Here is a 17,235-nt window from a genome sequence, read left to right as displayed (position 1 = left end):
ATTTTTTATATAAAGTTGGACTTCTCTCTCCAGGGAGCAGACCTCAGGTTTTCTCCTGCAATCAATCCCCTGCATACTTCTTAGACTAGACTGTGAGTGTGAAATATCCACCGTCCAGTCGGGATGCCAGCGATAATTCGATTATTCGGATATTCGTTACAGTCTCCCGAATCGAAAATTATTTTTAAATTTCGATTTTAATTATATATTTTTTTATTATCTTTTTTTATTATTTTGTTTTCCTGGCTTAGTTTCAACCAAAATATAGACTAATGCTAATAATAGTAATAGTATTAATAATTGTAAATGGCCATTGGACACACCACCAGTTCGTTTTACTGTAAACTTGGAGGAAGCCAGCAACGCAGCCCTTCGCTTCGCTTTGCTATTATGCTGTTTATTATTATTATGCGGTCTCAGATGTATACAAAACATGTCTCTGAAGTGTTTGGCTCCAAATACCAATCAGATCATTGCAGCATTACCCATAATCCCCTCTGTTTCAGCCCTGTTTCCAAAGTGCTGATTCTCTGTCTGTTACTTTAGATGAAAATAAGGAGCCCCTCCCCACGCCCCTCTGAGAGACATTTGGTTATAAAGAACACAATGGTGCTCTAGGGGGAGATTCAGGTGATAAGGGGGGGGGGGGGGGTTACCTTGGTTGGTGATTGGCTAATGATTACACGAGCAAAAACATCGTTATGACCAGGGGTGCACATAACTTTTTTGCCCTGGTTCTCAAAGGAGCACCTGGCGATGTTGCTTGGTGCGCATCCTTAAAATGAAATAAACCGTACCTTTTGAGGGTTTCTTGAGTTTATGAATGGGGGGAGGTGCGTTAATGAGCACGCTCATGAACTGTTCGCCGGAGCCTCGCAGCGGGGTTACTGTGCAGAGCGCATAAAGCAGACCCTTCACGTGATAGCGAGGGATCGCAGATGCCGTCGTGCTTGGGGACGGATACAAAAAATCAACCTAAATGGCTCGCGAATTATACTTCGGTGGCCGTTAATATAGCCTACCTGGTCGGCCCGCCCAAGTAAAGTCTATGTGGGAAACCCTGCTATCTTACCAGTTCTTATGCAACTCGCAAATATCTCTCTCTCTCTCTCTTTTCTCTCTTTTCTATCTCTCTCTCTCTCTTTTCTCTCTCTCTCTCTCAATGTTGGTGCGCAAATGCGCCTTTTTTCAAATGATCCGGTGCTCTTTTTTTGGCAGGGGGTGCGCACCTGCGCACCAGTTGTGTGCAGCCCTGGTTATGACATCACAAAGTGGCCAAAATCTGATCAGCTCATTTTCAGACAGGTTTTTATATAAATGGATCAGGACAAAACGTATATAAACTTTCAGAATCTCTTTCCACAGAGGGGACACATGGTTATGTATAAAAGACATGAATAAGTGGATTTTGCATAATAGGTCCCCTTTAAAGCACATGACACACATGGACACACACCATGTATACAGACGGAGAGAGAAGAGACTGGAAGAGATTCATTATTTATAAATAACGTTTAAAAAATAACCAAACCTGAATCCCACCTGAGCTCCAGCTTTACTCAAAATAACAGCCAATTCAGAGCTTAATCAGGTCAGATGATAGAACTCTTTGTCTGTGTTTGCATGTACGGTTTATAAATTCCTTTTTGCATCCATTTAGGAATAGACAGTAATACAGAAAGAGCACCATGCCAGTAAGAAAAGGGTAGGAGACTAGGACAGAGAGAAAGACTTGTGGTACGATGTGTGCTCGTAAAGGATGGCGCAACGAGAGATGGATAGAGGGACTGAAAGAGAGAAAGAGACTCAGTTATACGCTAATGTAGCCTACTTAATCATTTATTAGAGGTTCAGATACCAAAGCCAAGAGCAGCATGGGAGCCTGAACTGCACCTAAACACTCCTAATGGATACTGTAACACACACACACACACATTTTCACTATCTGGAATATTCTAAGAGGGAAAAAAAGTATTATTTAGAAAGACGGTATGGAATTTGCCTTTTTATCGGATTTGAGTTCTGCCCACACTAATGAAAAAATACATTCCAAAAAGTGTGCTATGCTTAATCTTTAGAGAATTGTAGATACGCAATTTAACATTATACATTCCTATTTGGTGTGTATGATGTCTCCAGGCAACAGAGAGTACTCCAATGTGAACGAGTTGATGTCTCTTATTATAGTGCCTCTACACACTTCAACTTATAATATGCCTTTGATTTTATGATCAGAGAATCTATGTATAGATGAAAACATGCGCACACACGCACAGCCTCACACACTCCACAACTCCTCTCCGAAGACACACACTAGCATAGTTTACCTTGAGACAGGGGAGGAGGGGAGGCAGCAGAGCGAAACAGAGAAGGTCGATAGGGAGAGGAAAAACTGAGAACTGGAGAGAGAAGGATGGAAATAGAATAAGAAATTAGGGAGTGAGCGAGGCAAGCAAGAAGGAAGTCAATGGAGAGTTGGAGAAAAGGCATCAACGGGAGAAAAAAGAGGGACAAGATATTAATAACAAGCTGGAGAAAAAAGAGCGGAGAGAAATAGAAATAAAAGAGGAGAGAGAGAAGGAGAGTTAGCTGAGAGGTGTGGGCATGTCACTCAACAGAGAGGATCAAACATCAAGAGACTCCATTCTAGTGGAGAGGAGGAGGAGGATGGATGTAAAGGGGAAGAGGGGAGTGGGAGCTTTAGGTTGATTTCTCAAAGCGAATGATGGAGTGAATCATTCTCATATATTTCTGTTTTCACATGCATCTCCTTCTAATGTTTGCCCTTTCCCACGTCTTTCTTCATCTCCTTTCTCTTCTAAATAGCAGGGCGACAGGGAGCGGTTTACTCAGTGTCTCTTTTGAAGAGGTCAGGGTGTACTGAGTGGAGATGTAGTAATGCATGCACTTAGACACATGAGAATACTCATCCACAATCTTTCTTTTGTGAATGGTGCTGTATTGGTCTGGAATCCCAGCTTCTGCTTGGTGTGGTCAGAGTTGAAACACTTTAAATTGCCATTGCTGGAAATAATGTCCCATTGATAGTTCGCTTTAAAAATCTAAAACCCGTTCATTCTGTGTGCTCTTTCCCAGTGGGATGGCGTGGGCCCCTTTCCGGACACAGCGGAGCCCCCAAAAGGAGTTCAGATGCTGTGGCACCCCACCATCGTCAAGCCCTACCTCACCCTGCTGTCTGAATGCTCAAACCCCGACACCCTGGAGGGAGCAGCCGGCGCTCTGCAGAACCTGGCCGCAGGCAGCTGGAAGGTAAAGGATTACTACAAAATGTCCCAACCTTTCTGTCTTATCTTTTCTTTTTCTTTTTACTTCTTTGTCACACATCGTTGGTTACTAGTGGTGAAATCATAGGAAATATGATTCAACATAAGGTCCTTCGAACAAACGAATCAAACGACACTGTAATGCATGTGTGAAATACCTGAACATTTTCAACCCTGATCATTCGGTTAGTTTGAGTTTGAATTCATATTCAGAGGCTGATTCAGTCGCAGTATACAGTATGCAGAAGAAAAACAGCTCAATGAGCGAATCAAACAATAATGTTCTATTTGTTCACTCCACCATCCTGCTGACTTTGAAATATTTCAAGCACAATCCCATGATTTTATGTGTTCCATAGTATATCATATTGTTCAGCAGCAATGCAATTGCTTTAATAATGTAAAGGCTCAAAGCCTGAACACACAGGGGAGTAGAGCCAGGGTTCAACAGCAGCTGAGTGATGGAAACAGCTAGATGGTAATAATGAATGAGTCAGGCGGTCATATTGGAGAGTATTGGTAGCTCTAGCCTTGAGCAGTGTGAGAAAAAGTTTTTAGAGAGTACTTGTCCATGGACAAGTGAGTTTGGCAATTTACTTGTCCGAATACATTTGTCACTTGTCCAGAATGGACAAAAATCGAGGCCACTGGAATCTTCTTCTTCGTCATCGTATTTTACATTTTCCCACGGTTTTTACGATACCGCTAACGTAAGTGAGCGGTAAGATTTTACTGCATCACACATAGGGTTGGATATCGTTTGGATTTTAACAATTCCGGTTCTGCTTTTCGATTCCGGTTATTTTCGGTTCTCGATTCCGGTTCTTTGAGAGGGAAAAAATCAGTCAAACTGGGAGAAAGATATATTTATGAAAACATTAAGTCAAATCTGTATTCCTATTTACAAATAACTTCATACCGTTTAATTTCTTACAGTTATTGAATACAATTATATAAAAATAATCTCTGCATTGGTTAGTTAGTTCTAAGTGGTGCAGTTTGAGAATGTACAATTGGCCCAGTCTCCTGATGTTACACTGCAATCTGCTTGTGAGACAGAGTCCAACCACACATGTCCAAGACATAGGACATAACCTAATAATAATAATACATTATATGTATAGTCTATAGGCCTAGCGCTTTTCTACATGTCCTGCAACACACATGCTGCAGCTGCCCAGCTGCTCACTGTTTGTAAAAGTAAATAAATAGTATTTTAATTTCAATAATGTACTTTCTATACCCTGCTTCATAAACAATACTGACATCCTGCTCCTCCGAGTCTGGGGGTCCGGGGATGTGAGGACAGCGCGAGGACAGACAGGGAGGCTGCTTCACTTCATAAAGGAAATGGCGGTCAATATTAACAACACAGGAGCTAAAATGCTTAATAACCTTCATCACGTGTTAGAGAAAGAACATAGAAAGTTTGACAAAGATGAGGCTGTTAAACGGGCAGCGGGTCCGCTGTGTGTAGAGAGAGAGAGACGCTGAGCTGCACCGTGCAGCGATCAGCTGATACGCATAGAGAGAGCTGCGGGGCTCGGCCTCGTCTCCTGTCCTCACAACTCTTATTAATCCCGGTACCGGACAATTGTTATTTGTTCCTACTCGGAACCGAGTTTTGCTTCCCAACCCTGCCACTGTGCTACACTTCCCGCCCCGCCCCCGTCTAACTGTACAGAAAGCGGCGAGATGCATTTCCTTAGGAATCGACAAGCAGAACCGAAACTAACATTTCTAAACGAGCAATGGCGGACACGGACAATTTGCGAATTACTTCTGCCTTTTGTAAACTGAATGTATCGATAATTTGTCAATAAACGTCAATTGAAAGATCTACTTGTCCGATATTGTAAATAACACGTCCCGGACGGTGGGACGTGTACTTTTTCGCACACTGCCGAGGTGTAAAGCAGAAAGTGTCATGGCTTCATCTTGGCATCACCTTGGGAAAGTGCATCAGACATTGTTGGATGTAATAGGCTGTGTGGGAATGTTGATGGACGTGTTTATTGGGTCAAAAGGTTGTGGTTGTGTTGCTGTACGTGATAACTTTGACTGTGGAAGAACACTGTGGGATGTCTCTGTGGTGCTGTTAATGTGTGTGGGAACTGTTTGTAGTTGATTCTATTCAATTCAATTCAAGTTTATTTATATAGCCCAAAATCACAAATCCTATTTGTCTCAGAGGGCTTCACAAGTCAACACACACAATTGGCAATGTAAAACAATGTAAAACAGTGTAAAAACAACAAACGTATCTTATAAGATCAATGTGAAAATACCAATTTAAAAAGAAACATGACACAAATACAGTTAGAGTACAATAAATAAAATTCCATAAAACGAAGGGTCCATGAGGATGTATAAAAGGGGGTTTAAAACCAGTCTTAACTGTTTCACTTATTCTGTGAGTGTTTCCATTGGTAGTGGAATTGACAAAGAAGGAGGAAAAGGAAAGAGGAGGGAGAAGGAGGAAATTATGGGGGCAGGTGGCCGTGTGTGTGTGTGTGTGTGTGTGTGTGTGTGTGTGTGTGTGTGTGTGTGTGTGTGTGTGTGTGTGTGTGTGTGTGTGTGTGTGTGTGTGTGTGTGTGTGTGTGTGTGTGTGTGTGTGTGTGTGTGTGTGTGTGTGTGTGTGTGTGTGTGTGTGTGTGTGTGTGTGTGTGTGTGTGTGTGTGTGTGTGTGTAATCTGTAAACTTTACACGTCACTACTGTAGTTTGATAGATAGATGGACTTTATTCTCACCAAAGAGAAATTCAATAAAGAGACCAAAAGAGACACTACAGTAAAACGCATTATTATTTAGGTAGATTATATAGATAGATATCCAGGTCTATCCAAACGTAGCACATCCCCATTCCTCCACAGTTCACCCATAAGGCGCAGCACTTGAGCCTTTAAGATACGAGTAGTCAATTGAAACGTAGCTTGATAGTCATTGAGGGAGGATAGAGTGGTCTCATAGCTCAGATCTCTTCTCTATGGTTCACACAATTCTCCCTCTTACAGTATATCACTTACTAGCCTGTGTAATGCCTCCGCCTCTCTCATAATGGCCCTGAATATAACATCTCCCACTCGACCTCGCCCATTGTGCTTCATCCGTCTCTTTTCCCCTTTCTCTCTACGGCGACCACTTGATACACAATCTGCTGGTCTGTCAGGATGAAAGAAAAATATTCAGCATGATGAAAATAAGACAGTTAAAGAATGAAAATGTCTGGATTGAAAATAACCAGACACACAATACACAGGCATGGACACAGTGAGTTCCTAACAAGGGGAATCCAACAAGTGTCATAAGCAAGTAACAATGATGGTTTAAATATTGTTTGATGCCTTTCCCTCTCTTGTCTGTACCAAGCGGTGTGTGGACACTATTTTATTTCAGTTTTTACTCTTGCCAGGCTACTTTTCATGCATTTAACCATCTTTCCACTGATTTACCCCCCACCCCTCAGTGGTCAGTGTACATCCGGGCTGCTGTGCGCAAGGACAAAGGCCTCCCCATCCTGGTGGAGCTGCTGAGGATAGACAACGACAAGGTGGTGTGTGCCGTGGCCACCGCTCTCAGAAACATGGCCCTGGACATCAGGAACAAGGAGCTGATAGGTGAGCAGTGGAAACACTTCCACACAGATGATATCAGCCTGGAGTCACCTCACTGGCATTTTTTATCCTTTCACTATCATGAATATGGCCACCTGCACTGTTTCTCAGATATAATCTCTAATTGAATGATCTCGTAGCCTTTTTACTTCTTCTCTTTCTGTCACATTGTTCTCATTTAGAGTATGCATGTCAAGCTTGCATTACAGTGATGTGAACCCTGTAGCTAGTTCCACCAATTAGTCATGATTCAATACTAATGTCAGCCTGTAGTCACCTCATTGTAATAAAGCATGATGACTCACCTGACTAGGATCAGCTGTATATAATGAGCTGTAATGTTTAACGAGGCTGTACATGTGCTCATGGTGTCTAAAATTAACCTGCAGCTGTCAGCATTCACATCGTCGTGGAAATAGGATGGCTGTGTAGTTTCTCTTTGAGCAAACTCATCTTAAAGAAGACCAAGTTGTGTTTGTTGTAGAAGCTAATAAGGAAAGACATCAGGGGCTAAGTTAGGGGATAACAGAAATATCAATATGTGTGCTTAGAGGAAAAGTGTGAAGAGAATGTGAGAGACACTGAAAGCAATAGATACGTAGGATCAAATCAGCGGCTTGCTTTGGCCTGTAGCAAGCTGTCGTCAAGAGTCAGCCTCATTCAGGCTGACTGAGAGCATCAGAGATCTCAACCTCCCACATTAAGAAACTTTTGTATTGTGTTCCTTTCTTTGTCTAAAAATGTGTGTGTGTGTGTGTGTTCACGACGTACAGTATGTGCACATGTGACATCACCTCTCTCCGTCGCTGGTATCTCCGATTATCTCGTTTTCCTGGTGGGCTCAGTGGTTTCTATAGCAACCCTGATACCCTCGTGGAGCCTTTGTCTGCTGTAAGAACGACAGGGAATGCCGCTGGCAAAGCTCAACACGCCCATAATGTGAAGGTCTCTCAGGCACACAGCAGCAGATTACAGGATAATGAAGCCTTCACAAAAAGAGACTTATCAGTCTGATCTGAAGGGTCTTTGCTTATGTTTGTTTGTTTTGTTCTACAATGCACCTGCAGATGTGTCGGCAAGTCAGTTGAATATCAAATGAGGTGGAGAAATCCTTATAGGTGCATCATTTGTTTATTTCTTCCTTTAAAAGGTTGAAAAGGACCTTCACATGTCATCTCTAGGATTGCCATTCCGTTAAATGCAAACTTACACATATCTGGGTTTATTTAAAGTATTTATTTTTAATTAAAACTATAATACAGTATTATATTCCTAGAGCAACTTCCTCTTTCAGGTGGCTTTTTTAAAGTCTTACTGAATCACTTGCTCAAACTGAAAATATATTATTTTTCATTTGAATTTAATCATTTTTGCCGTGGAAATCATTCAATTGCTCCCCTATTTGATTAAAATATTAGAGGCAATATGTTATTAATTATTTCGTATGTTAAAGCCATTAGCTCAAGAAGAGATGCATAAAGAGGAGATTAATAGAAAGAGAGGTAGAAAATGTAATGGATTTGTGCTTCGTAGAGAAGATGGCAGGCAAAACACAGGCTAATTGAATAATGTAATTACTTGTACATTCACAGCAAAAATAAATTCTAATTTGTTTGGCATTTTCATTTGAATACCCACTTGAGTTATTCAGCATCAGAATAAGATGGTTTAAATCCTGCGTGTGATAATCTCTCCCAGTGTTATTTCCCAGAGGTCTCAGAGACAGACAATCAGATAAAGATAGGCTGATGAAAGAGATTATGGACAATCATTCCCATGTATAGTTTTGGCTGGCATCATCAGTGCTTTGTTGGCAGATCTGATGAGAATCAGATCTGAGATCTTGAGAGAGATTATTGTGGATTTGACAGTCTTGCAGTTAACATTATTATTAACTGTCTACCAATGGGTAGTTGGGACACAGGAGTTTCTTTGTCAGTTTTCTTCAAACACCAGAAAACCTCTTGAGTATTAAGTGTTTAAAAGACTCCTAAACTGGCCTTTATCATGTTCTTATGTCCAGCAGACAAGTCTCTATACACATTACATCCAAACATCTTGTTTGTCATCCAGCTTTTCTTAAAGTGTCTGGATATTTAGTTCCATCAGACACTGTTAATTTGTCTCTTTGACAGATGTTTGATTTTACAGTAAACAAAACTATTTTTTATTTTTGTATGTATCCTTTATTTAACCAGGTGAAAACATTGAGACATACATCTCATTTACAATGCTGACCTGGCCATGAAGTCAGCAACGTTACACATTCTTACATATAACACAGACATATAAAACACAGAGAACACAACTAAGCAAACAAAAAGATGAAAAGCAGTCACTACGTTGTGCACATTTGGGACAGTAAGAAAGGTACACTACTTATTACTGCAAGAGCAGCTGGTGGTACGGACCTCAGACAACTTCAATTTAAAACAGGCTATAGGGACAAGTGCCATCAGTTTGAGGCTTGATTCCAAGACCAGCAAGGACCATAATAAAAAAGACTTCCAGCCTCAGTCTGCACAGGTGCCTGGAACCGTATCCAGGCACTGGTTCTGAGGTTGAAAGAGTCACAAACTGGAGCAAATCTGGCACATATGTGGAAGCTTACCTAAAATGGCTTTATACATTAATACAAACCAATGCTGCATCCTACGCATACTAAGTGAGGACCATCCAGTTAGGCTGTACAGTGTGCAATGATGAGTCCTACAGGGTGCATTTGATATATATCGCAGTGCAGCATGGTAGAGTGGGTAGAGTGGGTAGAGTTTGGCCAAAACAGTGGGACAGGCAAATCTATAGATGATGTCACCGTAGTCAAGCTGGGACAGGAATAAGCCAGAGACCAACCTTTTACGGGAAGAAGTTGAAAAACAACGTTTAAGTCTGTAAAGGAAGCCGAGTGTGAATTTAAATGTCTTAGTTAAAACTTCAATGTGGTGTTTAAAGTTTAGATTTCTGTCCAACCAAAAGCCCAGATATTTGTATATATCGACAAACTCAACAGAGACACCATCAAGGGTGACAATGGAGAGGCAAGAGGACGCTGACTTGGGAGCAGAAAGCATTGCTTTGGTTTTCTTAACTAATGAGAGCTGCAGAGTGGGCTTTTTATTCTCAGTGGGATTGTCTTCTCATGCATCCTTTAATTCAATATAAATGGCTAACATGTCTCTGTTAAGCTAGATATAATTTATTATGTTTGAAATCAAGTCAAATGTATCAATATTAGTGCAATATATCCTTGGTTTACATTCATAATCAGCTGGGATATTATATCTGTTCCTATATGTTGTTGGCTAATGAGGCAGAAAGCAACAGTTAATGACACACATAGTCAGAGAACACAGAAAGTCTCAGAGATGAAAATGGAGAGGTGGGGGGTGAGAGAGATCAGTCAGGGTCGAGCCGTTGCTCTTGGCGAGGTTTGATTTGATACATGTCAACAGAAGAGAGGTAGAGGCCAGGGGTTCCTAAGAGACCAGCTCCATTTGGCCCGTGTTCACAAGCTTTACTCACCACAGTGACTCCAACCTCACAGTGAAACACCTTTTTACTCTGCAACACAACAGTTCAACACCAAGTGACAAAGCAATTTCACAGAGCAGTTTGTGGGTCTTTGTCAGATCAAAGCTCCACCCTATTATAATATCATTTTGCATGGCTGATTTCGCGTAAATCACCTTTCTGAAAATGAAACGCCAAATGCTTGTCTCTTGGATCTTGTGCGATAGTGTGTCAGAAGCGGTTAGTGCCGGTGTGTTTGGCGGCATCGTGGGGGAATGGTAGTTTGCATTAGAGCTCAGCAGAGTGAGTGGAGATGAGAATTATCTTTCGCACACAACAACCTCAGTGTGTCAAATCCTCTGGAAAGCACTGCTAGACTGGATAACAGGAGGGAAGAAGCAAGAGAGCCACGAGGCTAGATATGATGAAGAAGAGCAGAGAGACTGAATGGGTTTGAAGATGAGAAAGAGGAGGAATAAAGACGTCGCCACTATGTATGCTTATATTCCAATTCCTCTTTCATGTGATTTAGTGGCATATTGATGTCGCTGAGAATGATTCTTCTCATCTGTCACCGTTTTCGTCTCTCTCCTGATTTCACCCCCTTCATAGTTTTTAATTTGCATAATGCACTGTACGCCTGTGTAGCAATAAACGAGTCCCATTCACTGCTACACAGTATGTCAGCGCAATTCTTCCCCATTTGCTTACAGATGGTAATTTGACACACATGAATTGGGAACAGCGCTGGAATGCCAAGAACTGCAGCCATTCACTACCAAAGGTCCCAATGAACACATGCTGTGGTCGCAAACAAATCCAAACAAAGGTTACCGTTTAATGAAAAGTGAAGAATGCACAAAATAGTCCCCTTACAGTATACTGGGGATTGTACTGAATAAGAGATGTAAAGTTACGGAAACTAAATCTAACTAGCCACCTTTTAAATACCAGATTTGCTGGCTGCTAACACGAAACAAAGCTCAAAATGGTTTCCTTTGGATTCACACCACCTTTCATGTTTGGGTGCACGGCAGAGTTTGAGTAGGTGTCGAATCTCATCGGTTCTGTTTGCATCACAGCAAATGAAAACACCTTCAGATGACTGTGCTTTTTCTGAATGCAGAGAACAACCTATAAATAGTCATTGTTTGACTGTTGTGGTACTGGTGCCCACTACAATTAGGAGTATTATTTTGTGAAAATGTAAAACCCCAAAGAATGAAAATAAGTAGTAGCCTCACCTTTTCAACATCGTAGGGACAGTCAACGAGCGAGAGATTCAAACGCAATCAGTTGTTTCTGCACGCCTCCCCCTGCTGCTGGTTTTGACTGATTATCCTGACTGTGCTGATTAATAAATAAATAAATGCCTTGTTTGTGATGACAGTTTTATTTCATTGTCTTTACTTTGAAAAACGAGCACCTTGTCAAATGTTCTCCAGGCATTTTGTTGCCTTCCGTGACTTTTTCCACCCCTCTTACTAGAAAACCCATCCAAAACTCACAAGGACACACCTTCATGATCACACAGACACTGAATTAAAAAAGGATTCTAAGGTGGTTGATATCACTGGTGTGGGAGATGTAATGTAAAAAAAAAACATTCCCACATCTAAATAATGGCGACCCCCAGCATTTATCTTGCAAACCCCTCATGTCTGGACCCCAGGTTGAGAACAAAGGCTCTGCATTTTACTTTCTTCTTCTCTTACTCTTGTATTTCTTCGTCTTCTTCTCTTGTCACCACACCGCGTATTGGCTGAAACGTCCATTCCCACCCCCCTCCCCTCAGTTTCACTTCACAATGTTGTTCCCACCTTCTTGTCTTCAACATGAGTATTATCTCATTTAGCTTCTTTCTTTCTTTTCCTTCCTCGTTTATCATCCTTTTCATCAGTTCATCCCGCCCCACCCCTCTCCATGCTGTTTCAGACATGAGCTCATAACGCCCATCCTTCCCGCTCTCGCAGATTCCCTCTTTGTGTCTTGCATTGATGACATCAGTGCTAGGGAGTGTTACTGTGGAAACTGAACTAGTGTGCGTCAACGATGACACTAATTGCATGATTGAAATTATATGTGTGTTGCCTGACAGCTGTAACACGCATACATGGGCTGTTGAATGGTTGATCAAGCACAGGGGCAAAAAAAAAAAAGACATTTCACGTATCACATATGTTTTGTTTTTGCGACCCGCACCAAGATTGCACCTTGGCGAGCTTAACCAACTTTGGAAGACTAACAAGCCAAAAGACAAGAGTGGCCACTGACTCACACTAAGTTGACGCACACTTCTCTGCCCCTGTTGCATTGGTACTTTATGAAATATCTGTGTCGCCTTCAGAATGACTCTCTTGTGTGCGAGCGTCTGGTATGTCTTTTATCGGCACACTTTGTCTCTGGCATTCTCCGTCCTCTGCTCCACTGTGCAAGACTGGGAGCATGGCAGACAGAGGAATAGAAATATTAAAAAAATAAAAAGAAATACAGAGGAGGAAGAGAGGGCTGTCATGCGGCGATGATTTTTGTTTGGGGTCCAACAGATCCCTTGAGGATCCGATTTATTCTCTGGCAAAGACACATACAGTTTTTCTCCGTTTTCTATTTCAAAGGTCTTTATCATATTCAAAAGTGTGCCCGTGTGATTTTATTCAACACAATGCATCCACTTGTACTGACTTCACTAATCATCATAGTGAAGTTGTGCTGTTTAGCTTTAACCAACCATCAAAATGCAACCACCCTGGGACACTGTGTGCATCTACCAAGCAGGCTTCTTCTTAGTGTCAGTCTTTAATGAAGCCACAAGTTATTCGCAGAGGGGAAAGAGATCCCTGCCTTTCTGTATCTCTCCCTCCTCTGCAGTTCAGGCTGTAAAGCTGTCACCCACAAACATCAAAGAGACACAGAGGGCGAGATATAACTGGTGTGAAAAGCAGCAAACACAAGAAGGCAAAATATTTTACGACAGGGAAGCGACGCCATGCCGCTTTCCAATTTACCTTGATTTCTGACCTGCTTAAACCTGCTGTTTCATCTGCTGGCACTCTCCTCTGCATTTATTTTAGTTTATTATTCATTTATTTATTTATCTATACATAAATTAAAAAGGAACACCTCACTTTGCAGACTATGGAGGTCATTCCTATCTTTTATGACATGAAAATGTCATGGGGCGGTGGTGGCGAAGTCGATAGGGACTTGGCTTGGCGACTGGAAGGTCACCAGTTCAAGTCCCGGAAAGACCAAGTGCTACCGAGGTGTCCCTGAGCAAGGCACCGTTCTCTACACTGCTCCCCGGGCGCCGTACATAATGGCAGCCCACTGCTCCTAACGATAGGATGGGTCAAATGCAGAGAAACTGTTTCGTTACATAGTACCTGTAGCCTAATGTGTAATGACAATAAGTTGATTCTATTCTATGATGAGGATGCCAGGATGTGTGTGTGTGTTCGCTGCATTCCAACTGAGCCCATAATCCATGATTTGGATTACATAAATGGGGAAAGTGAAATGAGTGCCAATCAAATGCTCCTCCCTCCCCCTAACTGACCATGTTGATGTTTGAGAGCATCTCCAGGGTTTGTGTGTTGCTATAATTCTGGTGTACAGTCTTATACTCAGTTTGAGCTCTCACGGGCTGACATCCAAAGCACATTTTATGTTTTCAATAAAGCAATATTCCCACAAATCATAAACCAACATCATTGTTGCTTTGAATCTGGCGCCCCCTCTCGACAATGTGATGAACTACTTAATAAATCACTCGGGGAAATAACAAAGGCATAGAAATTCTGCTTTTGTCGCTGAATATTTTAACCGTAGCTACAGTATGGCACCTCCTAATTGTGTTATAGTAAAAATGTCGCTGATGTCGACCTAACACATTGGGGTTTCATTATTTTGAGTGCTTCACCTTTTAAGAGATATACATCCACCTGGCTTTACCTGAGAGTATAAGTGTCAGATTAGTCCTTGAAAACAGCAATCTCAGTTTCTCTCATAGAAATCAAAGAATATTTCCCTGTGAAACTACCCTATTTTGACGGTGGTACGTTCCATTGTACAATAACATGGCTTTGATACAGCCTTAATCACACTCATATAACCCAGAAAGGCTTCATAAAAACAGATTAGCCAGAAGCTTTTTGGTACCTTAAGAGTACAGAAGCCCACTTCAGGGACCCACACCCCGATACCTTTATCCTAGTCATTTCATCTTGCCCCACATCTCCCTGAGACAATTACCTCCAATTTGACTTCGATAACACTCTCCCTTCTCCATCAGTAAACAATCAAATCACTCTATTGTTGAGGGTAATTGGATCTCTTTAAATCAAATCAGCCATTATGGCCCTGATGAAGCTCGCCCTGCTCAGCGGGGGTTAGCTGCACATGAGGGAATGCTGCACAGGAATACATTAACACCTCTGCCTCCCTGGTGAAGATGGCTATATTGTAGGAGCCGTGTAATACAGGTTTATTAGACTGTGCCGTCATCAGCGCAGGGCTTGTTTCCCTCCTTGAGGACATGTTCCAGGTGAATCACATTTCAGCGCCACGGAAAGAAGAAGTGGCGAGATTGCACTCCAACATGCAGAGGTGCTATCTGTGTCAGACTTTTATGTAGAAGGCGTCGACACCACCTCATAAAAAGTCCATTTAAATTTGCTGCACAGATCTTTTATTTCTTTCCTCCCCGCACGACTACCTATGATCACTGAGAGTACATGACAGTTAGTACAGGAAGTTCCTTGGCTTTTAGTTATATGTACAGTATGCTGATTGAATGAACACATTCAGATCAGTCATGTTTCAACTAAATACCTAAAATCTTCAATGTGGCCTTCAGAGTAATTCTATATTTAGTAGCCTTTTTTTTTTTTTTTAAGTCTTCATCAGGGTAATGAGAACATCAAAAGATTTAGCTTTTAAGACATGTTCAATTTTGCATTGACGTTAGAAAAGTGCAGCAATTCCCACTTGTTTATATACATCTATAATGAATCAATCTGCTTCTTCTGCAGGCTCTGGGTATCATATCTAGATGCAGGAAAGAGGCCGGATGTTATTTCACTGGGGTGGTGTTTAGCACAGCTTTGCTTCAGTTTGGTTAAGTGAAGTCTTTGCTTTTATAACTGAATTAATATTTGTTCTGTGATAAAACTGTAAAAATAAACACGAGGCAAAAAATGACATTTCAAAGTTAAGATTAAAAAATATTCTCTTACAAAAACATCTTGCATCAAAACAAACGTAATAAATATCCCCAAAACAAACAGCACGGGAGCCAGATACTGAGCATTGTGTATGTTCAGCTGGGATGTGTATTAGTGTGCATGCATTGCTGTGTGTTTGTGTGTAGTCAAGGTGAGGTGTGTGACACCATGAGTCACGCCAGCAGTCAGTGATTACCAGGAGGCAGGGTCTTCCTCTAACAAGGTTTGTTCTTAAAGTGTTGGAAATAAGGGTGGCCTATTTCTTTGATTCTTCAGTTTTTTGCAAAACTTCAGATTGCATTTGTTTGTTGTTGTATTTGCTTTCTTTTTTCCTTCAGTCATTCCCCTGTTTATATTCCCACCATCTCTAACATGGGTGCCCACTATGCTGTTCCCCCTCCTCTTCCTCTCTTCCTCCATATCACCGTCTCAGTTACTCGCCCCCCTATGAGAGGAATGTGACGACGTTGCAGAGACCAATAGGGGGGGGTGTGTGTGTGTGTGTGTGTGTGTGTGTGTGTGTGTGTGTGTGTGTGTGTGTGTGTGTGTGTGTGTGTGTGTGTGTGTGTGTGTGTGTGTGTGTGTGTGTGTGTGTGTGTGTGTGTGTGTGGACTAGCATTACTATACTTTTTTTTGTTTACACAGTCACGTGTGGGGACTCGCCTCCCTTATGGGGACAGAATGGAGGTCCCCATGAGGGGAGACATTCATTTTAGGGTGAAGACTTGGTTAGGGTTAGGGTTAGGTTAAGGGTAAGGGTTAGCGTTAGGCATGTGTTGTTATGGTTAAGGTTAGGATAAGTCTCCAGGAAATGCATGTAAGTCAATGTAATGTCCCCTGAAGTGATGTATACATGGTGTGTGTGTGTGGTGTGTGTGTGTGTGTGTGTGTGTGTGTGTGTGTGTGTGTGTGTGTGTGTGTGTGTGTGTGTGTGTGTGTGTGTGTGTGTGTGTGTGTGTGTGTGTGTGTGTGTGTGTGTGTGTGTGTGTGTGTGTGTGTGTGTGTGTGTGTGTGTGCAACACGTTCTCACTCTCATCCCGTCACATATTGACGGACGGTCAGGGCCCCTCCCCGTCGCTATATTACGTACAGGGTACCCCTTTCCCGTCATTTTCTACGGGCAGGGCGTCCCATAGACCTTCATTGCGGACACAGCGGACCCCTTGCCCGTCAGGCTTCTACGGGCAGGGCGTCCCATGGACCTTCATAATGCCTATTTTAAGGTTCATTTGGCCATTAAAATGCGTTTTGATCTCATTTTATGCGAGTAATGAGTTTTTATTTCGGATTATTTGTGCAGTACATGTACATGATGTTTAGTTTGCTAGTTATGAAGAAGATTACTTCATGAATGTGTACACATTCATGGTTGCTAAGGTGGTTGCTATGGACGCTGCAACAGCTCCCAGACCACGTGATCAACAACAATGGCTGTCCTTCGTGTTATTCTCGGTGGAAAAATGCCTATTTTAAGGTTAATTTGGCCATTAAAATGCGTTTTGATGTCATTGTATGCGAGTAATGAGTTTTTATTTCTGATTAGTTGTGCAGTACATGTACGTGATGTTTAGTTTGCTAGTTATGACGAAGATTACCTTACGTCT

At 41.9% G+C, this 17,235-nt stretch overlaps 1 protein-coding gene across 1 annotated transcript in view; it reads left to right on the top strand.

Moving 5' to 3' along the window:
- Positions 1-17,235, top strand: part of LOC117443720 (catenin delta-2-like) — a gene marked incomplete at both ends in the record, with an annotated part of 74,784 nt that overhangs the window by 36,202 nt on the left and 21,347 nt on the right. The window contains 2 exons of the mRNA XM_034079609.1: positions 3,097-3,270; positions 6,752-6,902. Coding sequence (XP_033935500.1) covers positions 3,097-3,270; positions 6,752-6,902 — 325 coding nt within the window. The remainder of the gene's footprint in view (positions 1-3,096; positions 3,271-6,751; positions 6,903-17,235) is intronic.

This window comes from Pseudochaenichthys georgianus, unplaced genomic scaffold (genome assembly GCF_902827115.2).
Source record: "Pseudochaenichthys georgianus unplaced genomic scaffold, fPseGeo1.2 scaffold_664_arrow_ctg1, whole genome shotgun sequence".
Taxonomy (NCBI): Eukaryota; Metazoa; Chordata; class Actinopteri; order Perciformes; family Channichthyidae; genus Pseudochaenichthys; species Pseudochaenichthys georgianus.
The sequence above is the reverse complement of the archived record's forward strand: the minus strand, read 5'-3'. Positions and strand labels throughout refer to the sequence as shown.